The sequence below is a fragment of the Plectropomus leopardus genome, chromosome 14 (assembly GCF_008729295.1).
Source record: "Plectropomus leopardus isolate mb chromosome 14, YSFRI_Pleo_2.0, whole genome shotgun sequence".
Taxonomy (NCBI): Eukaryota; Metazoa; Chordata; class Actinopteri; order Perciformes; family Serranidae; genus Plectropomus; species Plectropomus leopardus.
The window spans coordinates 1,474,841-1,493,603 of NC_056476.1; the positions used below are offsets into that span (position 1 = coordinate 1,474,841).

Below are 18,763 nucleotides of genomic sequence, written 5' to 3' on the forward strand. Positions count from 1 at the left end.
AAAATTACATAATGTGGGTCATGTGTCCATCAGTGACCCATTTGTTCAACTTAATTGAGGTTGCTTCATTTTCTTCCCGTTCTTTAACTTTTTTTCTTTTCTCATGAAAGGACGATGGTTTGGTAATGTGCGGAGGTGGAAACATTTACTCACAAATTGTACTGTACTAATTTTGGGGGAGTTGTACTTCCCATTTTATGCAACTTTTTATGTCTACTCCACAGCATCTCAGAGGCAAAAACATGGCAACAAGCAACTTAACAAGAAATGGCCCAAAAATTAATAAGAAATTAGAAAAAAAAACTTACAAGAAAATTACTTTTTTAAAGAAAGGAAGAGGAAAAAAATCTTTTATTAAATTATTAAAAGAATTATAAATATAGTTTTCTGGACTTTTACCCTATTTTTTTTAAATATGTAATAATATTTTCAGATCTTTTTGTTTTTTTACTAATTTTTAGTTTTTGCAGGACATGTCTTGCCAAGTGGCTTATTGTGATTTTTCCACATTTCTGAAAGAAATCAAACTAATTATTTAAGGTTTCAGAGGTTTAAATGCTTGTTAAGGACACTGGAAGGCAACATTAGAAACCTGATGCCAATCCAGGCGTTTAAGTGTTAACTTGTACATGTTTGACCATATTGTGCCTTTTTATCTTAATGTTTGTCTTCCCTATTGTACGTATTGTATCTCCATATTGCATTTTTTTATTATTTTAGGATGCCTTTTAACATCAGGCAAAGGAAAACTAGCTCCCCAGCTAAGTGGGGTGCATTTACATTTGTTTAAATGCGGATTTAAGTACAATGTCCCTTCTTAAATAGATAAATTAAAAATTACTCTGAACTGCTACTTTTACATTGTTTATATTAGTTACTAATTGCTTGTAGTTTAACAAGTATCATCTGCTCTGTACAGAGTTTATTCTCACTTTTAACTTGTCCTCTGTTTCTTTTCCATTTACATTTTTTTCACTTCAGGGTCTGCTGGCACCACATGTTTGGACAAAAGAGACATGCATCCAAAAAATACATACAATGATTTTGTTGGAGCTGCAGTTTAATAGCGGTAAGTGACTCAGTCATGACTTATCTGGAATGTGTCGTGGCTTTTAGGACATAATTTCCCACACATTTATTTTGACCAAACACTTCCTTGCTTTTGCTCATTAATTTCACCCCATCTCTTATGATTCACGTCGTCATCGTCCTCAGCTGCACACTGACTCACTGGGAAACTTCTTTTTCTACTCTGTATCTCATTGTCTCCAGCTTGTTGAGTTTCTAAATCATGTCCACCAGCTTCTGGTGATGACTCTGAAAGCAAAAAAACCTCTAACACAAAACAGCTGACAAACTGTTAACGTCTAAATAACTATACATGTGTTGTGAAACAAGCTGAGATTCATGATACCAACAACCAAAATTCACAGATTATTATGACTGTGACAAACTATATACTGGAAACACATCATCATCCAGTTTGCCTTCTTACAATACAACAACAAATGTATTAATGGTAAGCAAACGGTCACATCTGTGTCATATTTAAGTCCAACTTTCGTAAGCGTGAATCAGCTTTCGCTCATTTGACTGTCAACATCTGGTAAAATGAAAAATGTTGCAATGCAAGGCAGCATTTAGACAAACAGGGAGTTTACTCACCTGTAAGCTGTTTTTGACGTGAAAGCACGTAAACACGGTCTACACAGTGAGGCCGTCTTTATTTGTGTTTCCAGGTTTGGCTCAGCTTCACACTGTCAGGCTCTCTGACTCTCGTCCTGCACAATTCAGTGGAAATATTTCAAACCACTCTGACAAACCACTTAAATGTCAGTTATTATAACCTAAAATAAAGACTAAATTAAAGAGGCAGAGGAGGGTGTTTTGATCTCAGTTCAGTTCATGAACACTGTGAGAGGGAGAGGCAATGACAGCCACATGCTTTGATGTTGTTGCACACTTAACAATAACTTACTTATTTGGTTTGTTAATGTTAGAGGTTACACACTATTGAACATGTCTTGTAATTGATCTCTAAAAAGTGTATTAAAAATGCACATTATTATTATTATTTTACAGTTATGTTAAGTACTGTTAAGTATGACAAGAGTTTCATTTTTAAAGATAATTTGGTATGGGGATTAAGTAAACTTCAACCAACAAAGGTACAGTGAGACTGTCTGAAGTTTGAGAGCTAAACAAGTGTAAAAAAAAAAAAAAAAAAGGAAAAAAAAGTGGCTTTTAGGTTATGATGTGAAAAATGACTTCTTTTTGATATGCAGATAAAAAAAAGTAGAGAGAACTTCTCATAACCATAACCATTTAATCATAATCTTTATTTGTTTTTGCAGATTAACCCTTAATTTCTACTTTTAACTGACATTAATTGATTATTTATATTATTATTACTTTCTAGTATATATATTATATTTTATTTTATATTATATTTTATTATTATTTTATTTTATAGTATTATCGTAATTATTTATTTTTTATGTTATTAATATTATTGTTTTATTTTTTTGTTTATGTTCTATTTTTAAATTTTTATTATTTTATTATTATATATATATATATATATTTTATATTTTTTTTTTACTTATAATTAATTATTTGTTGAACTTTTTATAATATATTTTTGTTATATTTCTGACATTATTATTATTGTTATTATTTTTTTTTACTTAATTGGACAGTTAATTATAATTATTTGACAACATATTTTTTTTCATTATTATTATTATTATTATTTTATATAGTTTCTGTACATAGTATAATATAGTAATAGTTATTAATTTTTAGTAGCAGTAGTAGTAGTAGTAGTAGTAATTGTAGACAGTAGTAGTATAATAGTATAGTAGTAGTAGTAGTTAGTAGTTAGTAATGGTAGTAGTAGTAATAGTTTTGTACAACATATTTAATAGTAGTAGTAGTAGTAGTAGTTAGTAGTATTATGGTGGTAGTAGTAGTAGTAGTAGTAGTAGTATAGTTAGTAGTAGTAGTAGTAGTAGTAGTAGTAGTAGTAGTAGTAGTAGTAGTAGTAGTAGTAGTAGTAATGGTTGTAGTAATAGTAGTAGTAGTAGTAGTAGTAGTAATGTTATAGTAGTAGTAGTAATAGTAGTAGTAGTAGTAGTAGTAGTAAATGGTTGTAGTAGTAGTAATAGTAGTAGTAGTAGTAGTAGTAGTAGTAGTAGTAGTAGTAGTAATCGTAGCAGTAGTAGTAGTAGTAGTAGTATAGTAATAGTAGTAGTAGTAGTAGTAATGGTTGTAGTAGTAGTAGTAGTAATAGTAGTAGTAGTAGTAGTAGTAGTAGTAGTAGTGGTAGTAAACTGGAATATCCTAACACTTTTATTTTGAAATCGAGGATACCCGACCCTGATTGGTTTATTTCGCCATGACGTGTACACGGAAAATGGCCACGCAAGCGAGTGGAATCATAACATTACACTGAAAGTCTCTTTACTTTCACTCGTATCGTTTAGTTTCGGCTGTTTGATTAAACTTTTCCGATGGCGGCGGTTTCTGACTGTCTTTGACGAGCGGAAGCGGCAGAAAGGCTGAGTGTTTCGTCGGCTGTTGCTGTGAAATGAAAACATGTCGCTGGTCGCTGTGAAAGCTAACCGACAGCAGCAGCAGCTAGCTAGCTCACGGCTGTTCGTGTGTGAGGTCTGTCACCGCGCAAAGTAAGTGAATTATTATCAGTTTAGACACACCAGCTGCTTTAAAGCTTTATCACTGAGATCTCTTAAATCGCAAGTTTACTTCTGCACTATTTTATTGTTGATTAAAGGCTTCAGTGTGACGATAAAGCACCAAATTCACAGCGAAACGACGGCCTGGCTGCTCATAGAGGAAGTCATTGAGGAGCCTGACATGAAGTTTTTTTGTGTTTTTTTTTCCTTTTTTTTTCAGATGACAAGAAGACGAGCAAAGCAGTGACACGTACAGCTGACAGCATGTGACACACACACTCGTCTCACACACCATCAAAAAAGTTGGTTTGAAAGATGCCTCGCCTGGAAGAGTTGGCCAACGTCGCCCTGAGGGTGCCGAGCATCCTGCTGCTGGACCTGCTCTACAAATGTGACATTGAAGGGTTAACGGAGCACCTCAAGGCCAAAAATGAAGACATGCTCTTCAAATACAAATATGTCATCTGGAACATGTACTACATTGGTGAGTATGATAAAATGTTTAAATGTTACCCACATGCACAATTAGTGTCTGTGTCTGGTTTATGTTGTTTATTTTAATTTCTGTATATTTATAATATCATCCTCTATTACTGTGGGGAAATTTGCATTGTTACAGCAGCCAGGAGTGTACAGGGATAAAGCAGCAAAAGAACAATATAAATAGTAAAAAAAAAATGCAAAATAGTATCAACAAGGTGCCAAACTCAGCAGTTTAAAAAATATATATACACTTATTGCACATGGAGGTAAATGCACGAGTTTAATTGTCTCATAGTGTCTGGTTTATGTTGTGTTTATTTTTATATTTCTATTATTTTAATATTTCTATATCTGCTATTTTTTTTATTATAAGACACAGGCAAGAATGCAGCAAATGACATCTCATTGTATTCTGCACGCTGATAATAAAAGCTGCATTCAGAGGCCTTTCACAAGCATATGAACCTTAGAAACTTGAGACAAAATGGTTTGATTTAATTTGAAAACAGGGGAAAACATGATGAGAAACCTGGAAAGAAATATTCCTCAAATTCCAAAAAAGATAGTAAAAAGTACACAGTGACCAAAAAATGATATGAAAATTAACTGGGGGGAATAATTGGATATTATCATAAAAAAATGTTCAGATAAATGTTCAGATTTATATATTTTCAAAATTATATGTTTAAAATTAGAGAATAATAATTATAAGAATTATTATTGCTTATTTTCAGGGAATTTTACTTGTAATTTTTAACTAATTTCTTGCAAGTTTTTGGTGTCATTTCTTGTTAAGTTTCTATTTGCCCTCTTCCCATGTTTTTGAAAGAAAGCCAGACAATTTGGTCTGGTGTCAAAGGGTTAAACATGCAGCTGCGTTTTGATGCTGTACACTGTTTTCCAGTCAGGTTTGAGCTGTTTCATGTTGATAATTGACTTCTCTTAAATGTCAGGTGTTGAGGAGTCAGTGTTCTTTCTGATGTAATCAGATTCCTCCTTAATGTCAACAAAAATGTGCTGAAATTCTGCAAGATTTTATGTCTGGTGCACATTTTTTTCATTGTGTTGATCAAAACTATTTTTGTAAATTGATTTGTCTTGTGAAAACCAGGAAGAGAAGCTAAACCATATGTAGTTTACCATTTGAATTTTTATGTTACTTTTTCTTCTTTCAGGAACAAACAGGATGTGTTACATGTTTTTTTATGCTCATTTTTTGAATTATTTATGTTTTTTTCCTTTTAATTTTTTTTTTTTACTTTATCGTACTGTTTTTTTATTTCATATCTCACCCACAAGTTTTTTGTCAAATAGGATTGTTCATATGTATGTGTTTGATTCTGTAGCAAAGGGGCTTCGTTGAAGTAGAAACATGGGGAGGTATAATTTATTTTATTTTTTATTTTTCCAAGTGTGAGATTTATTGTATTTGTATAACTTTAAATACTAATCAGAATACCTTGAAAATGCAAATGAATGAATACTGGATTGCAATAGTTGGATGTGAATCACCCCTCCTTTCCTTTTTAGTGTGTATCTTGTATTTAAAGACTACCTGCTAGTATCATCACTCTTGACTTCCTCAAACACAGAAAACGTCACGTGATCATTTTATTTCCTTTCAGGTCATCTGATAAACCTGGTGGTGTTGGTTCTGCCGTTGAGACACATCGTGACGCTCTACCTCCATATCCTGGCTGCTCTTCTCCTGTACATGGGGCATCAGATTTCCAAGTGAGATACTACGACTACTATCACTACTACTATCACTACTACTACAACTGCTGGACGTCCTAGATTTATTGTACCAGGATCAGTTTTCTCCTCTGTCAAAGCTCGGCTGCGGCCTCAGCGCTCCTCCTTCTGTGTGGATCCAGTTTCCTTCAGCCTGGTATTTATTTTTAGGGGACCGTGTCGTGTCGCGCGTTGTTACGTGAGAACATCCAGGCGGTTCCTTAAAGGCTCGTTACTGTAAAAAGAGCAAACAAAACTTATTTGGTCAGAAATATATGAATGACGAAACTGATCGATATAAGAAATAAACGTGGTAAAAACTTTAACTGTCACCTCAGGGATTATTTTAGATTTTAGTAGGATAATAATAATAATGAAAATACATTTTTATTTATAGAACGCTTTTCAAAAAACTCAAAAACACTTTACAAAGTAAAAAGAGGATCAAAGAATACATTAAAAAAAACATACTAAGATAAGCGCAACATTGAAACTTATAATGTTATTTAATTAATATTCTCCTATCAAATCTTTGTGATCAAGTTATTAATTTGAGCTTTGAATTTACTTGATTTTATGTCCTTTTTAAAACATTTTTAAAGAAATTTTTTGACATATCAACACTTACTTCATAGAAAGAGAATCACAAAATTAAAAAAAAATAGTCACCAAAAAAAAAAAACATTACATAAATAAATAAATATTAATATTTGTAATAGCTTACTTAAATAGAGGCTCATGGGAAATGTCATGAATGTACAAAAATATTATAAAAAAATCTTAAATTTGTTTTGCATACAAGGAATTCAACTTATAAATACACATAAACATACAAAACAACACATATGTATTTAAAAAAACACAACAATGTTAAACATATTTAATAATAAATCCTGTTCCTGAAAATAGCAACAATCAAACAATCAGCATAAAATAATGATGATATTCTTTTAATGTCAAATGTCTGCTTAAAAACAAACACAGTGAATATTTATGATTATAAAATCTGCTTTTTTTCTGTTTTATTTTGCAGGGATTATGTTCGTGAGGAGCTGCAGTACGGTTATGAAGGAGCCGTGTACCGTGATTCTCTGGCCTTTAACAGATTTGTCTCTGCGATGACCAGTAAGTCCTGAAACCTGTTTTTTCCCCTCTTTTCCAAAACAAAATTTCCAAACTTTGGGGTTGGAAAAATCATCTTATTCCAAAATGTGTCAGTAATAGATGTTCTGTATTGATTTGTTCCACTCTTGAAATTATATGTCTCCGTATTTTGATTGTCAAATGGAAATATATTGTAGATGTCTTTGTGCAGCATTTTATACACATGTCCAAAATCTCGCTCAGTGGGGACACGTCTGACAGTACCCAGCGTGGACATGTACGACAGTCCGCCTCAGCGTGGACATGTTTAACAGTCCCCAGCCTGGACATGTCTGACATCTTACTCAGTGCAGACATGTCCAATATCTTCACCCAAAATTCCTCCTTACATGTTTGATATATCTGAAAACTTCTTAAGAATTTGACATGATGATCTGTGAACAATATTTGACCGACTGGATTTAGCAAATGAAACTATAACAAAACATTAATTCACAAACTCACACACAATTCGTGAAGTATAATCCATTTATCTACTCCATCAGTACTTCATAAAACAAATGCACTTCTGCTAAAATACTTAAAACGCTTCCACATGAACAGTCTCACACACAGAGCAGTAGCGTGTTTTCACTGTCAGATGAAGCTGAAGTGCTTTAGGGTTTTTGGATTCTTCATTCACTGGAGGCATGTGAGAAAAACAAACATTTAATCACGAATTAAACTTAACTTAGGTGAGTGATGGATATACAAATAGTCATTTGGGGTGTGAAATGTTTCTTTAAGGCGTCTTTGAGCAGCATCCTGCTTGACGAAGAGCAGGATGCCTCTTCCTCAGTGTGTTCAGAATACTGAAATATCATGTTAAACCTTGACTTAACCTTTTGAAACCTGAAAAATATGGCTTCAGAAACATGGGAAGACAGAAATGAGACATGAAAGAAGGAATGATCCAAAAGTTGGCAACACGTTTATTAAAAAGTGAAAGAAAATTTCCTGAAAATAAATGTAAAAAGAAAAAAAAAGAGAGAATTACCTGAAAATTACCTGAAAAACCCAATAATAACAATAATAATAATAATGATAAATACATTTAAATAAATATATGAGTGCTTAAAAAATGATGTCTGTGTTAGAAAAAAAAGAAAATTACCTGAAAATTAGTTTAAAAAAAAAAAAACAAGAAGATTATTAACAGCAGTAATAATGACAATAATGTTGTTATTGTTATTATTATTAATTATAAATGCATTTAAATAAATATATGAGTGTTTAAAAACTGTAATGAGTCTGTGGCATATTTAAAAATATGCAGTTTTGGGGCAGCCAGTGGCTCGGTTGGTCCAGCAGCATCTCTCCTGTTTTAAATAAAGGCAAAAGCCAAAAAAAGTCATCTTTAAAAAAAAATTTAAAATGCGGTTATGATATTTATACATATTTTTTCCTAAGCTTTTTTCCCTAAACAGTTTTTCCTAGCTTTTTCAAAATAATTTTCCAAATCTACAAGTTTCTTGCAGTTTGTATAACTTTTCTAACCAAGCTGCTTTTGCCTTTTCCCCAAATTGATCCAATTTGCTCAGTGTTTGAAGTTTTAAATACTCGAGAAAGGTGTCTGAAAGCGGCACGTGAAAATCGATGTCACTCCGAGTTTCAAAGGGTTAAAGCTGAAGTCACAAACTTTTTGGATGTTCTTAGATGTAGAATAATTTAGGTTTTGGTCATCATCTCTCGTGTAGAAAGTGTTGGTTTGCTGAAGCTGCAGCTGTGATGTTTTTCTCTCTCCAGGTCAGATTATTCTCAGCACGCTGTGTGCCTTCCTCATGAAGACCAGAAAGGTGTGGTTGTTCTCTGCTCACATGCTCCCCCTGCTGGCCCGACTCTGCGCCGCTCATCACGCCACGCTAATAACCATCAACACGTTCTCCATGGGACTAACCGGGGCGGGCATCACCGTGTTCCTCCTCTCACATCTCTTTGTGCCATATCGCCTCGCAAAGGCTGCCTACTCAGAGCTGCTGCAGCTGGAGGTACTCTTATTCTGAAAGGATTCACAACATCCTGTTTGTCTGAAGTGGCTTTAGACGTTTGCCAGTTTAATTTAGCACCTCAGTCTGCAATCAGTTTTCTTGTGCTGCGTTCAGGCTCCTTTTACAAGCTGTTTAACCCTTTAAAACCTGAGCAAATTTGTTTGATTTCTTTCAAAAACATGGGAAGAAAGGAATGAGGAACTTCAGAAGAAATGACCCAAAAATCAGCAAGAAATTACTACTAAAAAAATGTATAAGAACATTACCAGAAAATTGACATAAAAAAAGAAAGAATAAAGATGGGAGAAAGTAAAAAACAAAAACAAGGAGATTGCTTTAAAAAGAAGCTTAGAAGTAACAATAATTCTGCAAGATAATTTTAAATATGTATTTATGATAATTTCGAGGCATCTGAATGCAGCACGAAGAAGTGATGTCAGTCCAGGTTTGATAGGATTAAAGTGCAAATAAATTTATGGTTACGCTGACCTACAGTTTCTGTCACACGTTGTATAATATGCCACTCTGACTGGTGGTTGTCGGTAACAGTGTATTTGTTTGTTTTCTGTGTTTTTTGTGCTCCTCCTCGTCTCCTCGCTGGTTTCCTGTCCTCAGGTGATCGAGCTGTACCGGCTTCTGGCTGTGGGAATCTCCCTGTGGAACCAGTTTGCCGTCCCAGTGCTCTTCAGTGTCTTCTGGTTCGTTCTGTTTGTCGTCCAGCTGTGCTCGGACACCTTGTCCGGCGCCGCCTCAGCAGGTCATCAGGGAATCATGTTCTTCCTGCTCACGAGGTGCGATGTGATTACATGCATGATTATTCCTGTGTGTGTTTGTACCCGACGTTAAAGTTATGTATACTCTGGTGTTTTCTTTGTGAAATCCTGCAGTGTCTCTGAATGTTGTGCCACGCCGTACTCTCTGCTGGGTCTGACCTTCGTCGTGTCCTATCTCGCTCTCGGGCTGCTCAACCTATGCAAGTTCTACCTGGGAGGTTACGCAGCTGTTCAGAACGAGAACGTCATGCACAGGTGAGATTTCAGGCTTTTACCAGCATGGAGGACTTTTTGGCATCCCTCATAGAGGTTTCAGCCAGAAACAAAGTACCATGTTTTTCAATTAATTTGTTATAAGGACTAAAAAAATAAAGTAAAAAAGGAGTTCCACACATGCTTAAAAAGTCTTTAAAAATACTGGATTAATTTATATTATTATTATAATATTAAGGCCATATTCAAATGTCTTAATTTTATTTTCTGAGTGTGCAGTGTAATATCTCGAAATAATAAACTTCTGTTTTATTTTTTAATATTTTACCAAACGCCTTTCACATTAACATCACACAGATTAGGGAAGGGGAACCAGCTTCAGCTCATTTTCTTGTCCGGCTGCAGTGCTCAGAGCACTGTCTGCCAGCTGGCTGTCACCGTCCCCTGGATGACACTGAGAAGTGCAAATTCAACCAAAACTGGGTATTTGACTAACAATTTGTGGCATGATTGAGACCAGTATAAGGTAATGCATACAACTGTGATATATTTTGTGATATAAAATACGCTGTCAGGGTTCGGTCTGTGATATATGGATCCCTGCAAACCCTAAGACAGCTACAGCTGCCCTATACAGACTTTCAGCCAAGCGTGCGTCTAAATTAAATGCCCCTATGTTACTTCTTCATTTAAAATTTAACCCTTCACCCTCCTTGTCCTCCTCAGAGGTGTGACGGAGGGCGTCACTCTGCTCCTGCTCGCTCTTCAGACGGGCCTGTTAGATATGCAGGCTCTGCAGCGCACCTTCCTCCTCAGCATCATCCTCTTCATCGTGGTGACGTCGACGCTGCAGTCGATGATCGAAATAACAGATCCGGTCATTCTGGCCCTGGGGGCGTCCCGCAACAGGTAACATCAACAACAGTCAGGTTAATTTCTTTTGGCGAAGCTGAAAAAGTTAAAATGGTTCTGTGAGTAGTTTACGCTCTGTTTTTTCGCCTGTGCTTCTAGGAGTGTGTGGAAACATTTCCGAGGCCTCAGCATGTGTCTGCTTCTGCTGGTTTTCCCCGTGTTCATGGCTTATAAAATCTCCCAGTTCTTCCACATGGACTTCTGGCTCCTGATCCTGGTGTCCAGCTGTATGCTCACTTCCCTTCAGGTAGGACTTTACAAAGCTTACAGGTGAAATGTTGAAGAAAAGACGCTGGATTTCTCTTTGTAGCACATGTCTTTGGGGAGTGGAAGTAATACAGCTTCATTCGCCGACTTAAAATGATGGCTCGCTTTAATATCACACACACTCGTATTTGTTTTTTTAAGGAACATCAATCCTAATCATAAATATTAAATATTCACTAATTATCAGACTTTTACCCCTTTAAATATCAGGTTTTTGTCACGATGCCACTATGTTTTTAGATGAACCCCCCCCCAAAAAAAATCACTTATTTTCATTATAATACATGCAAAGTAGATCAGAATTGTCTCAGCTTGACAAGCATCTACTTGACATGATCGACATTTTGTTAATTATTTCTGACAAAATGAAATATTCCATCATCTGTTCTTGACAGCTTTCCTTCCTCATCGCTGACAGCTTCATGAATGTTTGCAGTTTGACACTTAAAACACTCAATATTTGGCATTTCATTACTGGAAAATGTTTTTGGATGAAGTTGTTCTGCAAAGTGTCTGTGTGTAGAATTTGAATATTTATGACTTTGCTGCCCCACAGTGGATGTGTTAAATAAGACACTATAGCAAACACTATAAACCCCCTTCAACAAAAAAAAATATATATAAAAATGTGAAAGAAAGAAAAACTAAAAATGTGAATATGATTGTTGTGAGTTGCTGAAACCAAAAAAATAAAAAAAAGTTGATAAGTTTAAGAAATCGTGTGCTGTTTGTCCAGGTTACGGGCACGATGCTGATCTACTCCCTCTTCATGGTGGAGCTTTTCCGCAGCGACCCGATCGAGAGCCTCGACGAGGTGATCTACTGGGTGAACGCCGTCAGCAGGGTGCTGGAGTTTGTGGTGGCGCTCTGCGTGGTGGCGTACGGCACCTGGGAGTCGCTGTTTGGCGAGTGGAGCTGGATGGGCGCCTCCGTCATCATCATCCACTCCTACTTCAACGTTTGGCTCAGAGCGCAGTCCGGCTGGAGGAGCTTCCTGCTCAGACAGGAAGCGGCCAAGAAGATCAACTCTCTCCCCAAAGCCACGGCGGAGCAGCTGCAGCAGCACAACGACGTCTGCTCCATCTGCTTCCAGGTGAGTCGCACTGCCAACGAAATACACAACAAACGGTAACATGCAAAACACTTTTTAACCCCGATGTAACCATGGCAACTGATTTTACAGATCACAGAGTATGTGCAAGAAAAAGGGTGGTAGTACACATGAGCAGGGGTTTGTTTGATTTTGTTTTCATCAGCTCAAATAATATATTTTTAAAGTTTTCCAACTGTCTGTGTCGTCCAGTTGTTCCCCTCACTTTTTACCTGCAATATAGATTAAACTGTTAATCAATTAAAGCTCTAAATTATGAGTTTTTCTGACTAAAATATGAAAAATTCAGTTTTATTCTTCCATAGTTGGCAGCAGCTGTGGCATGGTTATGTTTTCAGGTCGGCTGTATGTATGCACCATGTAGAGAAATATGATATCTCAAGAACACCATCAGGGAATTTCTTCAAGTTTGGCACAAATATGCACTTGGACTCAACAATAAACTGAGCAGATTTTGGTGGTCATAGGTCACCTTGGCCTCATTCGTCTTTTTCTTGTGAACACGATGTCACAGTCTTTTTGGAAGTTTGGCACAAACGTCCACTTGGACTCAAGAATGAACTGATTACAATTTGGTGGTCAAAGGTCAAGGTTACTGAGACCTTGAGCCCATCTCATTTCCTAAATGCTGTATCTCAAGAACACCTTGAGGGAATATCTTAAAACAAACGTTTATGTGGACCCAACGATGAGCTGAGTAGATTTTGGTGATCAAACGTCACTTTGGCCTCATCTATCTCACCATCGTGAACGCAACATCTCAAGGACACCTTGAAGTAATCTCTTTCAAATTTGGCACGACTGTTCACTTGGACTCAAAAATAAATCTGCATCTCATCCTCTGGAGCGCCATAAGGGAATATCTATAAAATTTACACAAACGCCTAATTGGACTTATTAGAAATTAGCGGATAAAGGTCAAAGATCAAGGTCACCGCGACCTCAACAAACATGTTTCTGGCCATGACACAAGACTTCATGTGCTCATTATGACAACATTTCCACACAATTGTCCATGAGGACAACATTATGAATTGATGAAATGATGTATCCAAAAGGTCAAAGGTCAACCTCACTGTGGCATCATAATGCTGGGTTGTTTAGGGTCAGGGGCAGGTGTAACGGGCACCGCAGCATTTTCCTGAACAAAAGAACGATCGATCGTTCTCCTCAGTTTGATTTACAGGTTTGTTTTGTGAAGTGATGTCACTTGAGGATAAGTACAGGGCGATTTTTTATCTCCAGTGTTCAGTGAAAGGAACATCAGCGTCGGAGTAGGGCGGGACTCTGAAGAACGCCACGGGGAAAAAAAGCACACATGCACTCAGAAGCCGACCTGCTAAGTGTCAGGCAAAAAGGTGCGACCAATGAAAATGCTTCCACTGACTGCTGACTCTCTGCAGCCTTCAGTCACGTGGACAACTGATGTTTGCTGCTCCTCAGACCTTTAAAGTTTTTGTTCCCTCATCGTGGTGTCGGCCACAGTCACTTCAGGCTAAATGCTGTTATAAACCTGGCAGATTTTAAAAACAAGGTTTTTTAACAAGTCCGGTTACTTAATTGTTAGATGTAAATTGACAGATTTTCTTTTTTTCTTTTTTTTTTTGACTGTTTTTGTTGCAAGAATTGAATGTTCTTGCTGTCGCATTTTTAGTGTTTTTTATTCTTTTACTTGAAATTCTTTATGCTTCTGTCTTTGTCAGTACTCCCTTTAAAAAAAAGAGATATTGAATCTCATAGACATTAAATAAATAAATAAAGTTTAAAAATCGCAGGTGAAAAGTGGATCCTTACAAAAACTGAAAAGGCATTCAATGCAGCAATCTGAAATTAAGGCCTTAACTGGTAAAAATAACTAATAAAAATGTTTTTTTCTTGCGTTGCAAAAAAAAATGGACATCTTTTTTTTGTGTGTGAAATAATTTTTAAAATTCTTCTTAAACTCGTCATGATGGGAAGCAGTGAAATCTCACAGGCAGAGTGAGACGCAAAATCGCCAACCAAACTTGCCAAAAATACCAGATTTATTTCTCACGTACGTTTTTCAACATTTGAGACAATCTAACTTTTTTACTGTACAAAAAATCCCATCATGTTTTATGCTCCAATAAACATTTTGGCAAAATAGAATCGTCCTTCAAAATTTGGGTTATGAGAAAATGTGTCTTAAACTTCCTGAGTGGCATTTAAAAAAGTCTTAAATCTAACCGTACAAGTCTGTTCGTACAAGTGAACATGGATTCATGTTTTTCATTCTTTTGTTTCCAGTGAAAAGAACAAATGTTTCTTCATCAAATGTGATCCGACTGAACCAACCAGTTTGCACTTGTTTATTCAGAAAACTGTTAAAATGTTTCAGTTCCTCGAGAGTCGAGCTCGCTGCTGTTTTCACAGTTTTCTCACAGAGCTTTAACCCTTTGAAAACTAAGCTGATTGCCTCAATTTCTTTCAAAAAGATGGGGAAAAGAAAATAAGCATCTTATGACACTTTTACTAGGAAATGGCCCAGAAATTTGCAAAATAAAATAAAATAATTGAAGAACAAAATAAGAAAAAAACAACAACAAAAGGAAATAACCCAGGGAAAAGTGCTTAGAAATAATAATGATTCAGTAAAAAAATGTATATATATATATATATATATATCATGATTGTTAAAAATATTGTTTTTTTGACTTTTTTCCCTACATGTTTAAAAAATTATTTTCCAAAGCAACTCATTTCCTGAAATTTGCAGAACAGTTTAAGTTGCTCATTGATTTTTTTCCTCAAGTTTTCCAAAGAAAGCAAATAAGTTTCAGATTTCAAAAGTTTAAATGATTGTGAAGGCGTCTGAACGCAGCACAAGAAAATCGAAAACTGATTGATCCGGCTTTCAAAAAATGGATGTATGACAGAGATAGATGACTCGTTTATTGTTAGGATGTTGAGCTTTTCTTCACTGGTGATGGAAGAAGAAATGAGACTCGAGTTTGTACCAAGAGGACAGTTGGTCAGTGTTTTTTTTGTTGTTGTTTATAGAAATGTGGCAAAGAGGGCTCACAGTTTATTATCCACATCCAAAATATATATTCATACCCAAATAATAAAAATAACGTTAGAGTTAAACGGTTTGTGATAATTGAAGCCCAGCCCAGGAGAGCGGCTTCAGAAACTCCTCATGATAACAGGCGTGAGACGATGTTAGCGCTGACACTTACTCGTTTAAGGTCTTTTGAAGCTGTTGTTTTGGTTTTTTCCCCCCAGAATTTAACCCTTTAAATCTCACTGGTTTTAGATGAAAGAAAAACACCAATAATGAAATATTTTCACTATACTACATGCTAAGTAGTTTTTTTTAATTTTATAATTACAGCCTGGGATTTGTCGATGATTAGCAGCAACATTATTTTTTTTTACATTTTTATTTTTTTATGTCAAATACTGATATCTCTATCCACACAAAATGTGCTTTTCAAAATCAGGTAATGAAAAATATTAAACAAGAATGTGTTTTCCCTTTTCTCATTGAGTTTATTTTTTTAACCAATATCAGTCCTGATCATAGATATCAAATATTCATCCATTTTCAGAATTTTAACCCTCAAAGTGCCAGCTTTTTGTCATGATGCCACTATGTTTTTAAATAAAAAGAAACACAAAATGAATTATTTTCATTATACGATATGCAAAGTAGACTAATAAAAAGAATTTCACAGCCTGGGATATGTTGATGATTTGCAGCAACATTGATTGTGATGGTGCACGTCGTAGAAAAAAAGCATGTATTAGATTTCGAAAAGTACATTTTGTGCGCAGAGTTATACGAGTGTGTGAAAGCGGGCCCGAAGGGTTAATGTGCTGTTGTCAAGTCTAATTGTCTCTCGTCCTCACAGGAAATGAGCTCCGCTGTGATCACATACTGTGGACATTTCTTCCACGGAAACTGCCTCCGAAAGTGGCTGTACGTGCAGGAGACCTGCCCCATGTGCCACCAGACGGTCCGACCCACCCCGACCGGTCCGAGCCCGGCTCCAGGCGACGCTCCGGCTGCTCAGAGAGACGCAGGAGCGGATCCGGCTGCACAACAAGACGGAGACCAGAACCAGGACGACGGCCAAGAGACGCAGAGCGAAGCTGTGACCCCTGATCCCAGCGAGGAGCGGGAGGAGGCTAAAAACCTGGAGGGAGGAGATTGTGAGAGAGAAGATGGAGAAGCTGAACCTCACGGGGACGCTGTACACGGGCTGCGGTTCAGCTCCAGTGGAGACTTTGTCGGATTTGTGAGTCCGGAGTCGAGCTGCTCTTCTGGTGTGCTGCTGCGAGAAACTTCTAACATGCACAACGAGGGCGAGGAGAGCGGCTCAACGCTGCCATCGACTCTTAACGAGAACACAGCAGAGGACAAATGTGGCTCCAACGGAGCAGAGCTGGAAGACAGCTTTACTTTCTGTCCTGGAGCGCCACAAAACGGCGACGACAGCTCACCGAAATCATGGAACAGCCTCCATGCACCAAACACAAATCTTGAGGCGTCCGCTGTGAGCCTCGTCGGCGGCCAAACGTCCGTCAGATCACGTAATAAAAACTCAGAACTTTTAGACACATGCACTGACGACCCTCAGAGTCAGAAAGGTAACGGCACATGTTCGGACTCGGACCTGGACGCGCTCCGAGAGGCTGAAACTGTCCCTCAGACGCCGCGGCCGTCCGCCTCAGATGCCACCTTCTCTTGCACAAACACAGACGTCAGTGACTGACTGCATCAGTGCCTTGGGAGGGTGTGAACGGGTCATCCTCCATGACGGGAACGAAACACGTTTGCCTTCTCTCTCTGTGAACCAATCAAAAAGTCTCTGACCAGACAGTGTAATGAATGTGCTGCAGTTTAGGAAATAACTTCAACATAGAAAGTGTGTTAAATTGTAAAACTGTAAAGAAATTGTAAAAAATATATATTATAAATCAAAGAGATTATGTGTAACTGTAAAGTGGTGCATCAGTATTTATACTGCCAAATCTAACGAGTTGATTTTACTAGGAAACAGTAAAAAAAATGCAAGTAAATGTAACTATTGATCCTAATAATATCTTGACTTAACGTCTTATTGCTGATAGAGCTGGGCGAGATGGCCTGAAAAACATTTTTTTTTAAACAAAACTCAATTTATAATTTTAATTGATTTTTTTTCCTTCTTACAAACAAAAAGAAGTTTTGCTTTTATTTTAGCGTTAAAACAGTAGATTATTGGAAATGATCAATTCTAAAAATCAAAAAGAAACAAAATCCTAAATTGCATTTTAAAAATGTGTTCTAAACTGCAAATTTGAATTAATCTATAAAATTGATTATTACCTAGCCCCAATTGCTACATTTACTTAAATTTGATTGTATTTACTTGATTTTGTGGAGTTGTTGCAACTTAAAAATGACAGTTTAATTTAATCAATCTTTCTAAGTTTTAGCAACTTCAGTAAACCAAGTTCACTGTGTTGTCTATCTGTATTCTTGTTGCATACGAGTCAATCAAATTTGCATTTTCTAAAATATGTTAACAAAACAGAACTCAGATCTTATAACTTAATCATCAGCAAAATCCTCTTTTTGATCAAATCAAGTCAGACCGACTTGTTTTACTGAGGTTGTTAACACTTAGAAAGAACAAGGTCATTTTATGTGTCATTTTTAAGTTGCAACAACTTCACAATTTATTTTTTACCTTTATTTTAGGATTTTCAACATAGAACGAACACTCGGTACGTCTGTTAAACATCTCAGCCACAGAATTCTTTACAGATAAAAAATAATAATAATGATAATAAAGGTAAATACATATACACAGAGATAAAGGGTTTACTGTTAAACTGTCGGTTAATTTAAAGTAAACTTAACACTTTGATATAAATCAAACATTAATTAAGATCTGTAGTTAGATTTACTTTCTATTTATTATTTTAAGTCAGATCAACTTTTCAGATTTTACAGTGTAGCAAATTCTAGACGGTTACAGTGAAGAGAGAAAATTCATTTCAATCATTAATTCTCATGTTTTTGGTGACGTGGCAGAAGAAAAAGTTTCATTTGTCTTTGTAATTCATGGATCAGCCTTTTGTACTGCAAAGGTTCTCTGTCCCCCAGTATTACACCACAGCTGTGAAGTTTTTTTCTGTTACTGTAGTTTCTGTGTTAATAAAACCCGACAGGTGCACAGTGAGGCTGACGTCGTGTGCCAGATGAAGTCTAAACAGAAATCACTTCTGTAGCCGTAAGCTAAAAGAGTCCAGATGAAATGTTTGTTTGATATGTTGCTTCAGAGATAATAAAATGTTCTGCATCACTGTATTATTTCACAGGAATCTACAGTAACTATAATCTTCATAAAATACTAAAAATAGCATTTCTCTGGTATATGTTCTACTTGTTCTAGGTCAGTGGTTCCCAACTGATCCAGTCAGTCAGGGTCC

General features: G+C 36.3%; 1 protein-coding gene across 1 annotated transcript; it reads left to right on the forward strand.

The window, feature by feature from the left end:
• Nucleotides 1–3,423: 3,423 nt before the first annotated feature.
• zmp:0000000662 (RING finger protein 145) lies at nt 3,424–18,641 on the forward strand. Its single transcript, XM_042501207.1, has 11 exons — nt 3,424–3,686; nt 3,916–4,179; nt 5,804–5,912; nt 6,946–7,037; nt 8,802–9,043; nt 9,659–9,834; nt 9,931–10,071; nt 10,756–10,938; nt 11,041–11,188; nt 11,945–12,301; nt 16,195–18,641. The coding sequence occupies exons 2-11, from the start codon at nt 4,011–4,013 to the stop codon at nt 17,056–17,058; spliced, it is 2,481 nt and encodes an 826-aa protein (XP_042357141.1). The 5' UTR covers nt 3,424–3,686; nt 3,916–4,010; the 3' UTR covers nt 17,059–18,641.
• Nucleotides 18,642–18,763: the final 122 nt, after the last annotated feature.

Excerpts from the sequence above, each read along its gene's own strand:
- zmp:0000000662 (XM_042501207.1), top strand. The coding sequence starts at position 4,011 with ATGCCTCGCCTGGAAGAGTTGGCCAACGTCGCCCTGAGGGTGCCGAGC. Across the intron at positions 9,835-9,930 it reads ATGTTCTTCCTGCTCACGAG|TGTCTCTGAATGTTGTGCCA; the intron begins GTGCGATGTGAT and ends GAAATCCTGCAG. Across the intron at positions 12,302-16,194 it reads TCTGCTCCATCTGCTTCCAG|GAAATGAGCTCCGCTGTGAT; the intron begins GTGAGTCGCACT and ends TCGTCCTCACAG.